Raw genomic sequence first — 18,875 nt, 5'->3', positions numbered from 1 at the left:
TTTTTCTTCTTCCCTTTTTCAGGATTCTTGTTGCAGCATGTCTTGTTGTGCTCCTTTGTGGCCACACATGCTCCAAGTAATCTTAATGCCATGCTTTGACTTTTTCTTGCCTTTTGGTGCTCCCCCCTCTTCCCTCTTCTTGTCATTTTTCTTAGGCCTGCCTGGCATACTCACATAACCAAGTGCTTGTGGTCTAGGCTTGTCAGAGATATGACATCTTTCCTCTCCCTCATCTGGCTCCAAACAGTGATCATATATCTTCTTAAGCTTCTCAACTAAATAGCATTTGTGACGATGTGCTTCAATAATCAACTTTGGTTGCTATGTATCTCTTCAAGCAAATTTTTTATAGATGGCGCTCCAATGTACCTGCATTAGTTTTCTTTTCCTTTTTTCAAGTCCATGTTTATTTTTAGTTCTAATGTTATTTTACCATTTGAAAAAAGAAATGTAAGAAAGAATTACAACAACCATAAACTTAAAGAAAGTGTTGGTGCGTTTGAAAAATGCTGAACATGTTTTTGGAAAATATTTCACATGTATTAAAAATTATAACATGTTTTTGAAAAATGTTCATCATGCATTCAAATAATTGACAATTGTATTAAAAAAACTGTTCAAGATGTTTTTAGAAAATGTTCGGAGTGTATTAAAAAATTTGTTGTGTAAAATTATCTTTACATTTCTACAAACATGGTTGAATGTGTTTTTACACATTTCTAGAATTTAATATTGTTACGCAATAATTTTTAGTGCATGTTGAATAGTTTACAAAATATATTGTTACCAATATTTAGTAACTGTGCATTTTAGAAAAACAAGGAAGATATACAATGATTGTATTTGCTTGTGGTCCAGACGAAGATACATCAATTTATGCAATAATTTATAGAGGTTGAAGCATTTAAATCCACTTAAATTTTTCGATTTACCTCTTCAAAGTACACAATAATGAAAATAGAAAAAGATTTCAAATACACAATAATTGCATATTGATAATTATTGTATTTTTCATATGGGATAACTTATGTGTCATGAGACTAAACAGGAATTTGGAGAAAAATAAAAATAAAACAGGTAGGCAATGCATTAGAAAAATTGCAGAGCGATACGATGGAACTACATAGCTTTCAAGCTAAAAGAATTTTGCGCAAAGCATAGTTCTGTCGGGTGGCCAAATTGTGCAGGTAGTTAACCAGGTGGCAGTTTCGAAACCCCTCCTCCAAGTTTTTTTTTCATGTTATTATTTACATTGTATTTGAGGGTTTCGTACGTATTAAATAAAATATGAGGCTGGTTTCTGTGAAAAAATCCTCGCGTGTGGGGCACCCTGCGCCTCCCCTGCTCTTAGCCACTGACATGTGGGCCATGCCACGCGGCAGGGTGTACGTCCGAATAAGGAACGAGACACTGTATGTACACGGTCGGACAAGTTTAAGCACCAGTCTTTTGTAACTTTAGACACCAAAATGACTACACAGATAAGTTTAGCAACTCCAGTGTATTTAACTCGTAAAAAATAGGAGTACAGAACGAAGAAAAAAGTGACTTACACCAGAAAAAATAGTCATGCGACTTGTGAATACCCATAATTTTCACTTAAGCTGGATCTGGTGGCTTACGTTCTTATCTCTTAGGATTAATGTGAGGGCTAATGATAATTGTAACAATTTTGTTTTTTTGTTGAACTGCAATTAAGAAACTTGCAAATGTACAACTTATCAACAAACTAAGCAAGCTGACACTGGGGCCCAGTGACTGGGCGCACATGCAAAGACATGAAACGAAAAGAGTTCTGGGCATACTACTAGTGCATGAGTAATGCTACATGGCCAAATCATCTGACGCGTTAGTCCAGCTCCGACAGCGGCAGCACGTCGTTCGCGGGCATGTCGTCGCGCTCCCGCGCCGGCAGCACCCACCGGCCGGACCCGTTGCGTTCGAGCCCCTTGTTCGCCGTCTGGCACCACTTCTCCGGAATGCCCTCCGTGTCGCGCAGCATCGCCGAACGCTTGTTCACCAGCGCGACGTCACGCCGCGGAGCACCGTCCTCCCGCCGGAACGCGCCGGCGGCGCTCTCGTGGCCGTCCAGCAGGTGCAAGCACAGCTCCAGGTTGTGAGACCCCACCGGGTCGTGAGAGTCCTTGAGGTGCGGCGACTTGGAGACGTTCAGCGCGAGCTCGTGGCCGACGTGCACGTACTCGAACGCCTGCCGGAGGCCGGCCAGCGCCCACAGGCCGCCCAGCACTCCGGAGACGGAGGCCTCGAGCGCCGTCCGGGGGACGGTCGGCACGAGGTCGGTCTTGACGACGACGCGCAGGACGCTGACGTTGCGCGACGTGAGGCCGCCGGAGAAGGCCCTGTTGCCGACGCGCGGCGCGGAGAAGGTGACGGCGCGGACGGGGACGTCCGGGTGCGCCGCCGCGGCGTCCCTGGCCGAGAGCAGGGCCAGCGCGCCGCCGAGGCTGTGCCCCGTGAAGGTGACGTGGACCTCCTCGCCGCGCTTCCCGAAGTGGTCCACCAGCCGCTTGAGCTCGTCGGCGACCTGGTCACGGGCGCTGCGCGCGCCGTACTTGTTCCCGGCGTTGCTGGACGTGTACAAGGTGTGGAACCCCTCGGCCACCATGGCGCCGTCGCCCTCGGCGGCGGCGTCGAACGGCACGAGGCCCGTCCTCAGGTTCATGAACCACTCCTCCGCCGACATCGTGCCGCGCCACACGACGACGACGTCCCGGTGCCCCACGCGGCTGGCCTCCTCCGCGCCGGCGACCGCAACGTACCCGGCCCAGTTGGCGTGGTCGTCCCAGGCGTCAGCGTGGAGCCGCGTCATGAGCCACCGGGGGATATCGACGTCGCAGGTCGCGTAGATGAACGCGGTGGCGACGTACCCGTGGCCGGCCAGCCCGAGCGCAGGGAGCATGCGACGGAGGCCGTGGAGGGAGGTGCCGCAGTTCGGGGACCAGTAGCGGCCATCGAAGGCGTCGTAGGTCGCCTGCGCGAGGTCCCCGTGCCTGAGTATCTCCGCGCGGAGGCCGGCGTCGAGCGGGTCGAGGAGCGCTGCATCCCACCCGCCGCGGCGGGCGAACTTTGCGTGCGGATTGACCGGAGGCGGCCGAGACGACGTCAGAGGCTGTGCGGCAGAGTTGACACTGAGCTGGAGGAGGCGCTTGAAGACGGCGGGCAGGCTACGACCGGCGATCGACATCGACGGGCACAGCTCGTTCGCCGGCGCCGAGATTGACGAGTGTTATTGCAGCTCTGCCTCTGCACGGCCGTGGTACGGAAGTGTACATATAGATGGCCAGAGGCGATCACCAACTTCAGTAGGTGGCACGGCGAGCGGAGTGAATTGTCCTGTCCACTTGGTCTCGATGTCAACGGGACGACGGCCGGCGATCACGTCGGTCAAAAAATAGTGAACGAAACGAAGAGACGAAGCTTCCTACGGTTTTTGCACTCGTACGTCATGTAAGTAGCGATATTTGTCGTGTCGTTTTGCCAAGTTCAGTGACCAAGCTGCACGATTTTCAAGTTCGGTGGCAACACTTGTTTTTTTAACACAAGTTCGGTAGCACATTGAACGTGCGAGCTAATACGTGACCGTGAGTGCAATATTTGACACCTCCGGTGCAAGTAGCCAAGTATCATATACTACCTCTGTTAATAAAATATAAAACATCTTTGTAAGCTAGTTTAGCATTAAAAAAGTCTCATATTTCGATATGGAGGGTGAGCTCGTATGAACTGGGGTGAACAGTAAAATAAAATAAAAACATTCAGAATTTTTTTTGGAGCATCGTTTTTTTTGCCACGACTTTGACATTAATTCTATTATGAAACTATGCAAGCAATGAAAACATTTGTCAAAGTTTGGCACAAAAGAAGATCACATCAGCTCGAGCTCAGGTAATCCGTGCCCAAGGTAATAGCAATATCATGTGAGGGATGCTACACCTACGGATTGACCTAATGATCGACACCTATGCGAGAGATAATATTGCGAGCACTAGCCTTAAATTCTTCATATCTCAATCCGCTAAAGATACAAGATGTAAAGAAATCAGCTTACAAGCAATTAACATGATCAGGCAAAAAGAACAAAAATGAAGAAAGGCAGAACTTCTCCAATGACCTCATTGGCACAAAGGTGGAGAAACAAGCTAGCCTTTGTCGCCTACGATAATGTTAGTGCCATTGTCGTACCATCGCCTAACCCTACCACCTGGGGGGGGGGGCTCCTTACCCCATCCTGAATCTAAGGACGTCACACATTGACAAATGTAGGAAGAGCTCGCTCGAAAGTCTGATTGGATAGCATATGAATACCCAAAAAATTAATGAGATGGCAGCAAGGAGATGTTGTTTCCGCCAAGCTAAGTGATATTCACAAGAGTCTTTCAATATATAAGTGTTGAGCCCAATGAGGAGGAAGAAATAATTGGTGTGTAGAAATAGCATGGAATGATCTGCAGTTGCTAGAAAGATGGTGTCAATAGTATTTGTTTGAGGTAGGGTTGTAAGTTAATAAATAATGATAAAGGTTAATAACGACCAAAGATATACCAACACTCCAGATCAACTCAATAACAGGCTGGAACGTGCACCTATGAAATCTTGGTCTTCTCGAGGGTGGAGGGATACATGTCTAGTTAAGGGGTGTCATACTTATTGATTTCCATACTTGATTCGCTTGCTTTCACGTGGGTGGAGCCAAAGCTTAGCATATACCAATAACAAGTCTAGTATGCTACTTATGATTATACCTCCAATGGCATACCCAACTTCCATGGGAGATAGTAAGGTGAATTACTGAATTTTATCATAGCTTTATGTTATAGGGTCCTCATTTCCCCCTTATGCGATGGCCGGGTGAAAGGTTGGCGGCTCATGCGCGATGCAAATTTGTTTTCCTCCAGCCGCCCAAGTGTTGCAACACTTGGTGCCCTAATTTGGCGGTGTTGCAAATTTGGAGTAAAGTTTCTTGCATATATGGCACCTATTGGAGCACTATTTTGGTCCAAAACGGGGTCCCGCCTTATTATAGGGCACCTATTGGAGATGCTCTAATAGGCCGCGCTCATAGAGCGCGCATGCTTCGCTTGTGGACTGACAGTTACGGGTGAGAGTTGACCATTGAGTTTACGAACTCATGAATTAGAAAAATCCAGCGGGCTCAGAAAATGGTTAGAGATTTTGAAAATAGTTTATGAACATATTTTGGTAATTTGAAAAGTGTTGGGTTATGGTAGCAGAAATTAAAAAATTTCTACGCATCACCAAGATCAATCTATGGAGTCATCTAGCAACGAGAGAGAGGAGTGCATCTACATACCCTTGTAGATCGCGAGCGGAAGCGTTCAAGTGAACGGGGTTGATGGAGTCGTACTCGTCGTGATCCAAATCACCGATGACCGAGCGCCGAACGGACGACACCTCCGCGTTCAACACACGTACGGAGCAGCGACGTCTCCTCCTTCTTGATCCAGCAAGGGGGAAGGAGAGGTTGATGGAGATCCAGCAGCACGACGGCGTGGTGGTGGAAGTAGCGGGATCCCGGCAGGGCTTCGCCAAGCGCAAGCGGGAGGTAGAGGTGTCACGGGAGGGAGAGGGAGGCGCCAGGGGCTGTGGTACGGCTGCCCTCCCTCCCCCCCACTATATATATGGCTCCTGGGGGGCGCCGGCCCTGGGAGATGCAATCTCCAGGGGAGGCGACGGCCAAGGGGGGGTGGCTTCCCCCCCAAGCCAAGTGGGGCGCCCCCCACCCCTAGGGTTTCCAAACCTAGGCGCAGGGGGAGGCCCAAGGGGGGCGCACCAGCCCACAAGGGGCTGGTTCTCCTCCCACTTCAGCCCATGGGGCCCTCCGGGATAGGTGGCCCCACCCGATGGACCCCCGGGACCCTTCCGGTGGTCCCGGTACAATACCGGTGACCCCCGAAACTTTCCCGGTGGCCGAAACTGGACTTCCTATATATAATTCTTCACCTCCGGACCATTCCGGAACTCCTCGTGACGTCCGGGATCTCATCCGGGACTCCGAACAACTTTCGGGTTACCGCATACTAATATCTCTACAACCCTAGCGTCACCGAACCTTAAGTGTGTAGACCCTACGGGTTCGGGAGACATGCAGACATGACCGAGACGACTCTCCGGTCAATAACCAACAGCGGGATCTGGATACCCATGTTAGCTCCCACATGTTCCACGATGATCTCATCGGATAAACCACGATGTCGAGGATTCAATCAATCCCGTATACAATTCCTTTTGTCAATCGGTACGTTACTTGCCCGAGATTCGATCGTCGGTATCCCAATACCTTGTTCAATCTCGTTACCGGCAAGTCACTTTACTCGTACCGTAATGCATGATCCCGTGACTAGCCACTTGGTCACTTTGAGCTCATTATGATGATGCATTACCGAGTGGGCCCAGAGATACCTCTCCGTCATACGGAGTGACAAATCCCAGTCTCGATCCGTGTCAACCCAACAGACACTTTCAGAGATACCTGTAGTGTACCTTTATAGTCACCCAGTTACGTTGTGACGTTTGGTACACCCAAAGCACTCCTACGGTATCCGGGAGTTACACGATCTCATGGTCTAAGGAAATGATACTTGACATTGGAAAAGCTCTAGCAAACGAACTACACGATCTTTGTGCTATGCTTAGGATTGGGTCTTGTCCATCACATCATTCTCCTAATGATGTGATCCCGTTATCAATGACATCCAATGTCCATAGTCAGGAAACCATGACTATCTGTTGATCAACGAGCTAGTCAACTAGAGGCTCACTAGGGACATGTTGTGGTCTATGTATTCACACATGTATTACGATTTCCGGATAACACAATTATAGCATGATCAATAGACAATTATCATGAACAAGGAAATATAATAATAACCATTTTATTATTGCCTCTAGGGCATATTTCCAACAGTCTCCCACTTGCACTAGAGTCAATAATCTAGTTACATTGTGATGAATCGAACACCCATAGAGTTCTGGTGTTGATCATGTTTTGCTCTAGGGAGAGGTTTAGTCAACGGATCTGCTACATTCAGGTCCGTATGTACTTTACAAATATCTATGTCTCCATTTTGAACACTTTCACGAATGGAGTTGAAGCGACGCTTGATATGCCTGGTCTTCCTGTGAAACCTGGGCTCCTTTGCAATGGCAATAGCTCCAGTGTTGTCACAGAAGAGAGTCATCGGGCCCGACGCATTGGGAATCACCCCTAGTTCGGTAATGAACTCCTTCATCCAGATTGCTTCTTGTGCTGCCTCTGAGGCCGCCATGTACTCCGCTTCACATGTAGATCCCGCCACGACGCTTTGCTTGCAACTGCACCAGCTTACTGCCCCACCATTCAAAATATACACGTATCCGGTTTGTGACTTAGAGTCATCCAGATCTGTGTCGAAGCTAGCATCGACGTAACCCTTTACGACGAGCTCTTCGTCACCTCCATATATGAGAAACATGTCCTTAGTCCTTTTCAGGTACTTCAGGATATTCTTGACCGCTGTCCAGTGTTCCATGCCGGGATTACTTTGGTACCTTCCTACCAAACTTACGGCAAGGTTTACATCAGGTCTGGTACACAGTATGGCATACATAATAGACCCTATGGCTGAGGCATAGGGGACGACACTCATCTTTTCTCTATCTTCTGCCGTGGTCGGGCATTGAGCCGTGCTCAATTGCACACCTTGCAATACAGGCAAGAACCCCTTCTTGGACTGATCCATATCGAACTTCTTCAATATCTTGTCAAGGTACGTACTCTGTGAAAGACCAATGAGGCGTCTTGATCTATCTCTATAGATCTTGATGCCTAATATATAAGCAGCTTCTCCAAGGTCCTTCATTGAAAAGCACTTGTTCAAATAGGCCTTTATACTTTCCAAGAATTCTATATCATTTCCCATCAACAGTATGTCATCCACATATAATATGAGAAATGCTACAGAGCTCCCACTCACTTTCTTGTAAACATAGGCTTCTCCATAAGTCTGTGTAAACCCAAACGCTTTGATCATCTCATCAAATCGAATGTTCCAACTCCGAGATGCTTGCACCAGCCCATAGATGGAGCGCTGGAGCTTGCATACCTTGTTAGCATTCTTAGGATCGACAAAACCTTCCGGCTGCATCATATACAATTCTTCCTTAAGAAAGCCGTTAAGGAATGCCGTTTTGACGTCCATTTGCCATATCTCATAATCATAGAATGCGGCAATTGCTAACATGATTCGGACGGACTTCAGCTTCGCTACGGGTGAGAAAGTCTCATCGTAGTCAACCCCTTGAACTTGTCGATAACCCTTAGCGACAAGTCGAGCCTTATAGATGGTCACATTACCATCCGCGTCTGTCTTCTTCTTAAAGATCCATTTATTTTCTATGGCTCGCCGATCATCGGGCAAGTCAGTCAAAGTCCATACTTCGTTTTCATACATGGATCCTATCTCGGATTTCATGGCTTCTAGCCATTTGTCGGAATCTGGGCCCGCCATTGCTTCTTCATAGTTCGAAGGTTCACCGTTGTCTAACAACATGATTTCCAGGACAGGGTTGCCGTACCACTCTGGCGCGGAACGTGTCCTCGTGGACCTACGAAGTTCAGTAGTAACTTGATCCGAAGTACCTTGATCATCATCATTAGCTTCCTCTCTAGTCAGTGCAGGCACCACGGGAACATCTTCCTGAGCTACGCTACTTTCCAGTTCAAGAGGTAGTACTTCATCAAGTTCCACTTTCCTCCCACTTATTTCTTTCGAGAGAAACTCTTTCTCCAGAAAGGACCCGTTCTTGGCAACAAAGATCTTGCCCTCGGATCTGAGGTAGAAGGTATACCCCAATGGTTTCCTTGGGGTATTCTATGAAGACGCATTTTTCCGACTTGGGTTCGAGCTTTTCAGGTTGAAGTTTCTTGACATAAGCATCGCATCCCCAAACTTTTAGAAACGACAGCTTAGGTTTCTTCCCAAACCATAATTCATACGGTGTCGTCTCAATGGGTTTAGACGGTGCCCTATTTAAAGTGAATGCAGCTGTCTCTAGAGCGTATCCCCAAAATGATAGCGGTAAATCGGTGAGTGACATCATAGATCGCACCATATCCAATAGAGTGCGATTATGACGTTCGGACACACCGTTACGCTGAGGTGTTCCAGGCGGCGTGAGTTGTGAAACGATTCCACATTTCCTTAAGTGCGTACCAAATTCGTGACTTAAATATTCTCCTCCACGATCTGATCGTAAGAACTTTATTTTCCTGTCACGTTGATTCTCAACCTCACTCTGAAATTCCTTGAACTTTTCAAAGGTCTCAGACTTGTGTTTCATTAGGTAGACATACCCATATCTACTCAAGTCATCAGTGAGAGTGAGAACATAACGATAGCCACCGCGAGTCTCAACACTCATTGGACCGCACACATCAGTATGTATGATTTCCAATAAGTTGGTTGCTCGCTCCATTGTTCCGGAGAACGGAGTCTTGGTCATCTTACCCATGAGGCATGGTTCGCACGTGTCAAATGATTCGTAATCAAGAGAGTCCAAAAGTCCATCTGCATGGAACTTCTTCATGCGCTTGACACCAATGTGACCAAGACGGCAGTGCCACAAGTATGTGGGACTATCATTATCAACCTTACATCTTTTGGTATTCACACTATGAATATGTGTAACACTACGTTCGAAATTCATCAAGAATAAACCATTAACCAGCGGGGCATGACCATAAAACATATCTCTCATATAAATAGAACAACCATTATTCTCGGATTTAAATGAGTAGCCATCTCGAATTAAACGAGATCCAGATACAATGTTCATGCTCAAAGCTGGCACCAAATAACAATTATTGAGGTTTAAAACTAATCCCGTAGGTAAATGTAGAGGTAGCGTGCCGACGGCGATCACATCGACCTTGGAACCATTCCCGACGCGCATCGTCACCTCGTCCTTCACCAGTCTCCGCTTATTCCGCAGCTCCTGTTTTGAGTTATAAATATGAGCAACCGCACCGATACCAAATACCCAGGAGCTACTACGAGTACTGGTAAGGTACACATCAATTACATGTATATCACATATACCTTTGTTGTTGCCGGCCTTCTTGTCCGCTAAGTATTTGGGGCAGTTCCGCTTCCAGTGACCACTTCCCTTGCAATAAAAGCACTCAGTCTCAGGCTTGGGTCCATTCTTTGGCTTCTTCCCGGCAACTGGCTTACCGGGCGCGGCAACTCCCTTGCCGTCCTTCTTGAAGTTCTTCTTACCCTTGCCTTTCTTGAACTTAGTGGTTTTATTCACCATCAACACTTGATGTTCCTTTCTAATCTCCACCTCCGCTGATTTCAGCATTGAATATACCTCAGGAATGGTCTTTTCCATCCCCTGCATATTGAAGTTCATCACAAAGCTCTTGTAGCTTGGTGGAAGCGACTGAAGGATTCTGTCAATGACCGCGTCATCCGGGAGATTAACTCCCAGCTGAGTCAAGCGGTTGTGCAACCCAGATATTTTGAGTATGTGCTCACTGACAGAACTGTTTTCCTCCATCTTACAACTGAAGAACTTGTCGGAGACTTCATATCTCTCGACCCGGGCATGAGCTTGGAAAACCATTTTCAGCTCTTCGAACATCTCATATGCTCCGTGTTGCTCAAAACACTTTTGGAGCCCCGGTTCTAAGCTGTAAAGCATGCCGCACTGAACGAGGGAGTAATCATCAGCACGTGAATGCCAAGCGTTCATAACGTCTTGGTTCTCTGGGATGGGTGCGTCACCTAGCGGTGCTTCTAGGACATAATCTTTCTTGGCAGCTATGAGGATGATCCTCAGGTTCCGGACCCAGTCCGTATAGTTGCTGCCATCATCTTTCAGCTTGGCTTTCTCTAGGAACGCGTTGAAGTTGAGGGCAACGTGGGCCATTTGATCTACAAGACATATTGTAAAGATTTTAGACTAAGTTCATGATAATTAAGTCCATCTAATCAAATTATTCAATGAACTCCCACTCAGATAGACATCCCTCTAGTCATCTAAGTGAAACATGATCCGAGTCAACTAGGCCGTGTCCGATCATCACGTGAGACGGACTAGTCAACATTGGTGAACATCTTCATGTTGAGCCTATCTTCTATACGACTCATGCTCGACCTTTCGGTCTTCCGTGTTCCGAGGCCATGTCTGTACATGCTAGTCGTCAAATCAACCTAAGTGTATTGCGTGTGTAAATCTGGCTTACACCCGTTGTATTCGAACGTTAGAATCTATCACACCCGATCATCACGTGGTGCTTCGAAACAATGAACCTTCGCAACGGTGCACAGTTAGGGGGAACACTTTCTTGAAATTATTATAAGGGATCATCTTACTTACTACCGTCGTACTAAGCAAATAAGATGCAAAACATGATAAACATCACATGCAATCAAATAGTGACATGATATGGCCAATATCATTTTGCTCCTTTTGATCTCCATCTTCGGGGCGCCACGATCATCTTCGTCACCGGCATGACACCATGATCACCATCATCGTGTCTTCATGAAGTTGTCACGCCAACGATTACTTCTACTTCTATGGCTAACGTGTTTAGCAATAAAGTAAAGTAATTTACATGGCGTTATTCAATGACACGCAGGTCATACAAAAAATAAAGACAACTCCTATGGCTCCTGCCGGTTGTCATACTCATCGACATGCAAGTCGTGATTCCTATTACAAGAACATGATCAATCTCATACATCACATATATCATTCATCACATTCTTTTTGGCCATATCACATCACAAGGCATATGCTGCAAAAACAAGTTAGACGTCCTCTAATTGTTGTTGCATGTTTTTACGTGGCTTCTATAGGTTTCTAGCAAGAACGTTTCTTACCTACGTAAAACCACAACGTGATATGCCAATTTCTATTTACCCTTCATAAGGACCCTTTTCATCGAATCCGATCTGACTAAAGTGGGAGAGACAGACACCCGCTAGCCACCTTATGCAACTAGTGCATGTCAGTCGGTTGAACCTGTCTCACGAGCGTACGTGTAAGGTTGGTCCGGGCCGCTTCATCCCACAATGCCGCCGAATCAAGGTAAGACTAGTAGCGGCAAGTAAATTGACATGATCTATGCCCACAACTGCTTTGTGTTCTACTCGTGCATCGAAACTACGCATAGAGCTAGCTCATGATGCCACTGTTGGGTTATGGTAGCAGAAATTAAAAAATTTCTACGCATCACCAAGATCAATCTATGGAGTCATCTAGCAACGAGAGAGAGGAGTGCATCTACATACCCTTGTAGATCGCGAGCGGAAGCGTTCAAGTGAACAGGGTTGATGGAGTCGTACTCGTCGTGATCCAAATCACCGATGACCAAGCGTCGAACGGACGGCACCTCCGCGTTCAACACACGTACGGAGCAGCGACGTCTCCTCCTTCTTGATCCAGCAAGGGGGAAGGAGAGGTTGATGGAGATCCAGCAGCACGACGGCGTGGTGGTGGAAGTAGCAGGATCCCGGCAGGGCTTCACCAAGCGCAAGCGGGAGGTAGAGGTGTCACGGGAGGGAGAGGGAGGCGCCAGGGGTTGTGGTACGGTTGCCCTCCCTCCCCCCACTATATATAGGGCTCCTGGGGGCGCCGGCCCTGGGAGATGCAATCTCCAGGGGGGCGGCGGCCAAGGGGGGTGGCTTCCCCCCCAAGCCAAGTGGGGCGCCCCCACCCCTAGGGTTTCCAACCCTAGGCGCAGGGGGAGGCCCAAGGGGGGCGCACCAGCCCACCAGGGGCTGGTTCCCCTCCCACTTCAGCCCATGGGGCCCTCCGGGATAGGTGGCCCCACCCGGTGGACCCCCGGGACCCTTCCGGTGGTCCCGGTACAATACCGGTGACCCCCGAAACTTTTCCGGTGGCCGAAATTGGACTTCCTATATATAATTCTTCACCTCCGGACCATTCCGGAACTCCTCGTGACGTCCGGGATCTCATCCCGGACTCCTAACAACTTTCGGGTTACCGCATACTAATATCTCTACAACCCTAGCGCCACCGAACCTTAAGTGTGTAGACCCTACGGGTTCGGGAGACATGCAGACATGACCGAGACGACTCTCCGGTCAATAACCAACAGCGGGATCTGGATACCCATGTTGGCTCCCACATGTTCCACGATGATCTCACCGGATGAACCACGATGTCGAGGATTCAATCAATCCCGTATACAATTCCCTTTGTCAATCGGTACGTTACTTGCCCGAGATTCAATCGTCGGTATCCCAATACCTTGTTCAATCCAATTACCGGCAAGTCACTTTACTCGTACCGTAATGCATGATCCCGTGACCAACCACTTGGTCACTTTGAGCTCATTATGATGATGCATTACCGAGTGGGCCCAGAGATACCTCTCCGTCATACGGAGTGACAAATCCCAGTCTCGATCCGTGTCAACCCAACAGACACTTTCAGAGATACCTGTAGTGTACCTTTATAGTCACCCAGTTACGTTGTGACGTTTGGTACACCCAAAGCACTCCTACGGTATCCGGGAGTTACACGATCTCATGGTCTAAGGAAATGATACTTGACATTGGAAAAGCTCTAGCAAATGAACTACACGATCTTTGTGCTATGCTTAGGATTGGGTCTTGTCCATCACATCATTCTCCTAATGATGTGATCCCGTTATCAATGACATCCAATGTCCATAGTCAGGAAACCATGACTATCTGTTGATCAACGAGCTAGTCAACTAGAGGCTCACTAGGGACATGTTGTGGTCTATGTATTCACACATGTATTACGATTTCCGGATAACACAATTATAGCATGATCAATAGACAATTATCATGAACAAGGAAATATAATAATAACAATTTTATTATTGCCTCTAGGGCATATTTCCAACAAAAAGAGTTTGTGAATTTGAAAAAGGTGCATGAAGTTCAAAGTCAAAAAATTGAAATAATCACCATTTTTAAGAAGTCCATGCATTAAAAAATGTTAAAAATATTAAAAAAGTTTCTGAATTCAATAAGGTTCATAAATTTGAAAAAAATCACGGAAAGGGAAAAAAAGTTCAAGACTTGAAATGGTTCATAATTTAAAAAAAATTCACAAAAATGAAAAAAGTTCAGGAATTTTTAAAAAGTTCACAAGAATTAAAAAAAAATCATAATTTTGGTAGAATCCCACGAAATTTTAAAAAGGTTCATGATTTAAGAAGTGCTTACGAATTGCAAAAAAATATGGATTTGAAAAAGTGCATGTATTTGGAAAAATTGAAAAAAAGAAATATAAAGAAGATAACCAAAAGGAAAAAATTATAAACAAAGAAAAACTAGAGAAAACTGAGTGAAACAAAAAGAAACCAAAAAACCAAAAACACATAAAAAGAAAAACCTGTTGAGAAGCTTCTGGAAACTTTCCAAAATCGGAAGGGCTTCTTAAAAACCTGAACTCGAAGTATCTTATATGGGCCGGCCCGTTATCTACGACTGGGAGCCAGGTGGGTGTGCCGAAATCACTAATTGAGGAGTACTCGTTTCAAAAGATCACTCCACTCCAATTCCCCTGGTTGGGACAAGTGGCGCACATGCAGCGCACCACTTGTCGCAACCTGGGAGTTTACCCTTTTTTCGTAGATCCGTTTATTCAAAACATTTTATCTCTTAAACTGCGCGTCCAAATCTCGAACCGCTTTCACCGTTGGATTCCTCGCGTCGTGATCTTCAAAACTAGATCCCATATTGATAGGTTTTGACGAACTTTTTTTATGAAAAAACCGGACGAAAAAAACCAGACGAAAAAACCGAACCGGGAGCACGGGTTTTTTTCCCTTTCTGTAAGAGGCAAACCCATGCCTCTCACGAAATCACAACCGTGCCTCTCGCGAAAGCAAAACCGTGACCCTCGCAGAAGGGAAAAAAAAGAGAAAACGCGTTTTTTTTTCGTTTTCGAGGAGGCACGGCCGTGACTCTCGTGAAAGCACAACCATGCCTCTTGTGGAAGCAAAACCGTGACTCTCGCGAAAGGAAAAAACAGAAAACATGTTTTTTCCCTTTCCGAGAGGCACCGTCGTGACTCTCGCGAAAGCACAACCGTGCCTCTCGCGGAAGCAAAACCGTGACTCTCGTGAAAGAAAAAAAACAGAAAACGCATTTTTTCTGTTTCCGAGAGGCACGGCCGTGACTCTCACACCTGTGCCTCTCGCGGAAGCAAAACCGTGACTCTCGCGAAAGCCAAAAAATAGAAAACGCGTTTTTTTTCATTTTCGAGAGGCACGGCCGTGACTCTCGCGAAAGCAAAACCGTGCCTCTCGCGGAAGCAAACCGTGACTCTCGCGAAAGGAAAAAAACGCGTTTTTTGTGCAAATTTTTTTTGATTGAAAAGCTAAGGAAGACCGGTGAAAAACCAAAACGTCGAAAAACCGGAAAAAACGTTTAAAAAGCCGAAACGCGTGCGGAAAAATAAAATAAAATAAAATCCGGAGGGAGCGCCCAAAGCGCGACACACGGCGAATGGCTGAGAGCGCGCCAAGTGGCGCTGATTATTGCGAGGCTCCCGAAGAAGTGCTCGTTAACTAGTTGCTCCCTGGGTGTGCGCCAGTTGTAAATAGGAATGTAAATAACCTTGTATTTGGCGCGTAAGAGATGTAATTAAGCCAGCCCATTAGCGTGGCATACTTGTTTTAATATCTTCAAGCAATTTTCCTGATGCTTATCCTATTTCCGTATTATTTTATTTTACGAAGTTTGTATTATTTTTCCTTTTCATATAAAAAAATCCAGTTATAGTGCGTTTTAAATATGTATTATATTCTTATTATTTTGTGCCTTGAAGAGGTATAAACATGAACTTATAAAATTATGTGGATTTAACAAAAACAATGTAGGAAAATTTATCTATCTTCATTCAGGACCACAAGCACGGACATTTATTGGGTATCTTCACTATATTTTTTAAATATAAAACTATTTAAAATAAATTGACAGCATGTATTTTGGATAATGTTCAGCATGGTTATATTTTTATCCAATTGTACGCCCAAATACTGTTTGCTTATTCTTTAATTTTCAAGTACGTTTCTATTTTTCCTTTTTAACTTTCCCATTTTTAAAAAAGTAAGAAAAACAACAAGAATTATTAATACATAAGTTATGTATATTATCAAAATTTTGTCAAGAGTGAGTTCCACTTTTTACCCCTGATTTTGACATTTCTTACACTAATTACCTAATTTAGCGAAATTTCATCTGTTTTACCTTATTTAACAAAAGTTTTGCTAGAATTTACCCTGTTAAAATTTTATATGCGTTCTGACCAGCATGTCCCAATTGTCAAGTGCAACTCGCATGCCACATCAACAGATTTCCCCTGCCTATTTTTTTCTTTGATGAATCGGTCCTCGCAGCATCTCCCGAACGGCCAGGGCCGATGGAGGTCATGCACGTCACGTCACAACGCCTGAGTCAGCCTCGCCCGACGCTCACCTCCAGTCGCTTCTAGCTTGCGTTGCTCACTCCTAATCGATTGCATCACCGTCCAAATATTTAGATATGTAGATGCATCAGAGATAGTAAAGTACTTCCGTAAACTAATATAAGAGCGTTTAGAACATTACTTTAATATTATAAACGCTCTTATATTAGTTTACAGAGGAAGTAGTATATTTACACCACTTTTAATCTGATCCAGGGTAATCATACTTAAGGTCCTATATGATAATGCTGAAGAAAAACATACATAATTTTAAATTATATCAGTAACAAAAATAGGCAGGGAAAAACCCGTCGATGTGGCATGCCAGCTGGACCTGACAATTGGGACTAGCCGGTCAGAACACACAAAATTTTAAATAGGGTACATTGTGGCGACACTTGCTAAATGGGTTAACCGGATGAAATCCTGCTATATGAGGTAATTAGTGTAAAAAATGTCAAAATAGAAGGTAAAAACTGGAATTCACTCTTTTGTCAAATAAAAGGAAAAATAAACACGAAAATGGTAAATAAAATAGAAAGGAAACCGGTAGAATACTCAAGAGGCACGTTACACATTTTTTTTATGTAATGCTGTATATCAATGTTAGAAACGAATCATCGTCTGGTCTTGCTAAATCTCTGTCGAGTCTCGTCGATATTATATCAGTTTTTACCTTTTCTCTTTTGCATGTTATGTCATCTGATTAAGATTTGATTAAATCACAGTCGACTAAGACCTAGTCACATCTTTTCTTTTCTGTAATGGAGAAACCGTGGAATTCACTGCTGCCGAATGCAGCAAATGTACATTTTACTAAACAAACCCTACTTACTTGAACACATCATCACACTAAGCAAGCTGATACTGAGGGCACGTGCAAAGGCATGAAATGAATGGGCGTAGTAGCACACACAGGAAGATCCTCGGACGCGTTCGTCCAGCTCTGACAGCGGCAGCACGTCGTTTGCCGGCATGTCATCGCGCTCTCGCTCCGGCATCACCCACCTGCCGGACCCGCCGCGCTGGAGCCCCTTGTTCGCCGTCTGGCTCCACTTCTCCGGAATGAGCTCAATGTCGCGCAGCATCGCGGATCACTTGTTCACCAGCGCCACGTCACGCGGCGGCGCACCGTCCTCCTGCCAGAATTAGCCGGCGGCGGTCTCGTGGCCGTCCAGCAGGTTAGGGTGGACGGGACGAGCGGGCTTCTGGCCCGGACCGCGGCCCGTTATGGACCGGACCGTACGGTCCTGGCTCGCTAGATAATATGGTCGGTCCGGTCTGTAAAAACGAGACCGAAATTCGGTCGGTCCGGTCCGGTTAAAGCTCGGTCCGGCTCGGAGGACCGAAGGCCCAGCCCAATTAAAGTTAATTAGAAGAGCCGTACTCGAACTGCCACTGCCGTCCTCTTCCTCGCATGTGCCGCCCCTCTTCTCGCCTCCCTCTCCCCGGCACAACCTCGCGCTGCCGCACCTCTGCCTCTCGCCGTCGTCCCCTCGCGCTGCTGCTCCCCCTCTTTCCCTCGCGCCACTACGCCTCTGCCTCGCGCCGTGCTGCACTGCTCGGTCCGGTCCAGCCCGGACCGCCGGCGTCCGGTCCAAACGGCGGCTCGGACTGGGCCCGGACCGGCCCGGACCGTGTCCACCCTGACCAGCAGGTGCAGGCACATCTCCAGGTTGTGTGACCCCACCAGGTCATGAGAATCCTTGAGGTACGGTGACTTGGAGATGTTCAGGGCGAGCTCGTGGCTGACGTGCACGTACTTGAATGCCCGCCCGAGGCCGGCCAGTGCCCACAGGCCGCCCAGCACTCCGGAGACGGAGGCCTCGAGCACCGCCGGGGGACGGTCGGCACGAGGTCGGTCTTGACGACGACGTGCAGGACGCTGATGCTGCGCGACGTGAGGCCGTCGCAGAAGGCCCTGTTGCCGACGCGCGGCGCGGAGAAGGTGACGGCGCGGACGGGGACGTCCGGGTGCGCCGCCGCGACGTCCCTGGCGGAGAGCTGGGCCAGCGCGCCGCCGAGGCTATGCCCCGTGAAGGTGGCGTGGACCTTCTCGCCGCGCTTCCCGAAGTGCTCCACCAGCCGCTTGAGCTCGTCGGCGACCTGGTCACGGGCTCCGAACATGCTCTAAATCCTGTCGGCGCCCCCTCCCCTATCAGATAATCAGCTGCACCAACAAAGTTCAGAAAGTTTCAGTTAGTTCAGTTAGTTAGCTGAATAAAGTTCAGTCTGTCAGCGTGTGTGTGCACGTACAGATGCAGTAGTTTTTCAGTTAAGTAGTTAGCGACTTTGTAGCTCGCCCGATGCAGCACCATTGGATGGCATGGATCACGCAGGTCGTGGCGAGCATGTAGGGTTCAAGCACGACG

The 18,875-nt window shown here is 47.0% G+C and overlaps 1 protein-coding gene and 1 pseudogene across 1 annotated transcript; both read right to left on the bottom strand.

Moving 5' to 3' along the window:
- Positions 1 to 1,731: 1,731 nt before the first annotated feature.
- Positions 1,732 to 3,235, bottom strand: LOC109759662 (phospholipase A1-Igamma1, chloroplastic-like). The gene has a single exon (XM_020318484.2). It carries the CDS (start codon positions 3,203 to 3,205, stop codon positions 1,850 to 1,852), a length of 1,356 nt encoding a protein of 451 aa, XP_020174073.1. The 5' UTR covers positions 3,206 to 3,235; the 3' UTR covers positions 1,732 to 1,849.
- A 14,095-nt stretch (positions 3,236 to 17,330) lies between these two features.
- Positions 17,331 to 18,630, bottom strand: LOC109759676 (phospholipase A1-Igamma1, chloroplastic-like; annotated as a pseudogene).
- Positions 18,631 to 18,875: the final 245 nt, after the last annotated feature.

This window comes from Aegilops tauschii, chromosome 5, assembly GCF_002575655.3.
Source record: "Aegilops tauschii subsp. strangulata cultivar AL8/78 chromosome 5, Aet v6.0, whole genome shotgun sequence".
Lineage (NCBI taxonomy): Eukaryota > Viridiplantae > Streptophyta > Magnoliopsida > Poales > Poaceae > Aegilops > Aegilops tauschii.
This window is presented reverse-complemented; position numbering and strand designations above follow the sequence as displayed.

What these genes read in the sequence shown, in the direction of transcription:
- LOC109759662 (XM_020318484.2), bottom strand. Translation starts at nt 3,205, where the DNA reads ATGTCGATCGCCGGTCGTAGCCTGCCCGCCGTCTTCAAGCGCCTCCTC.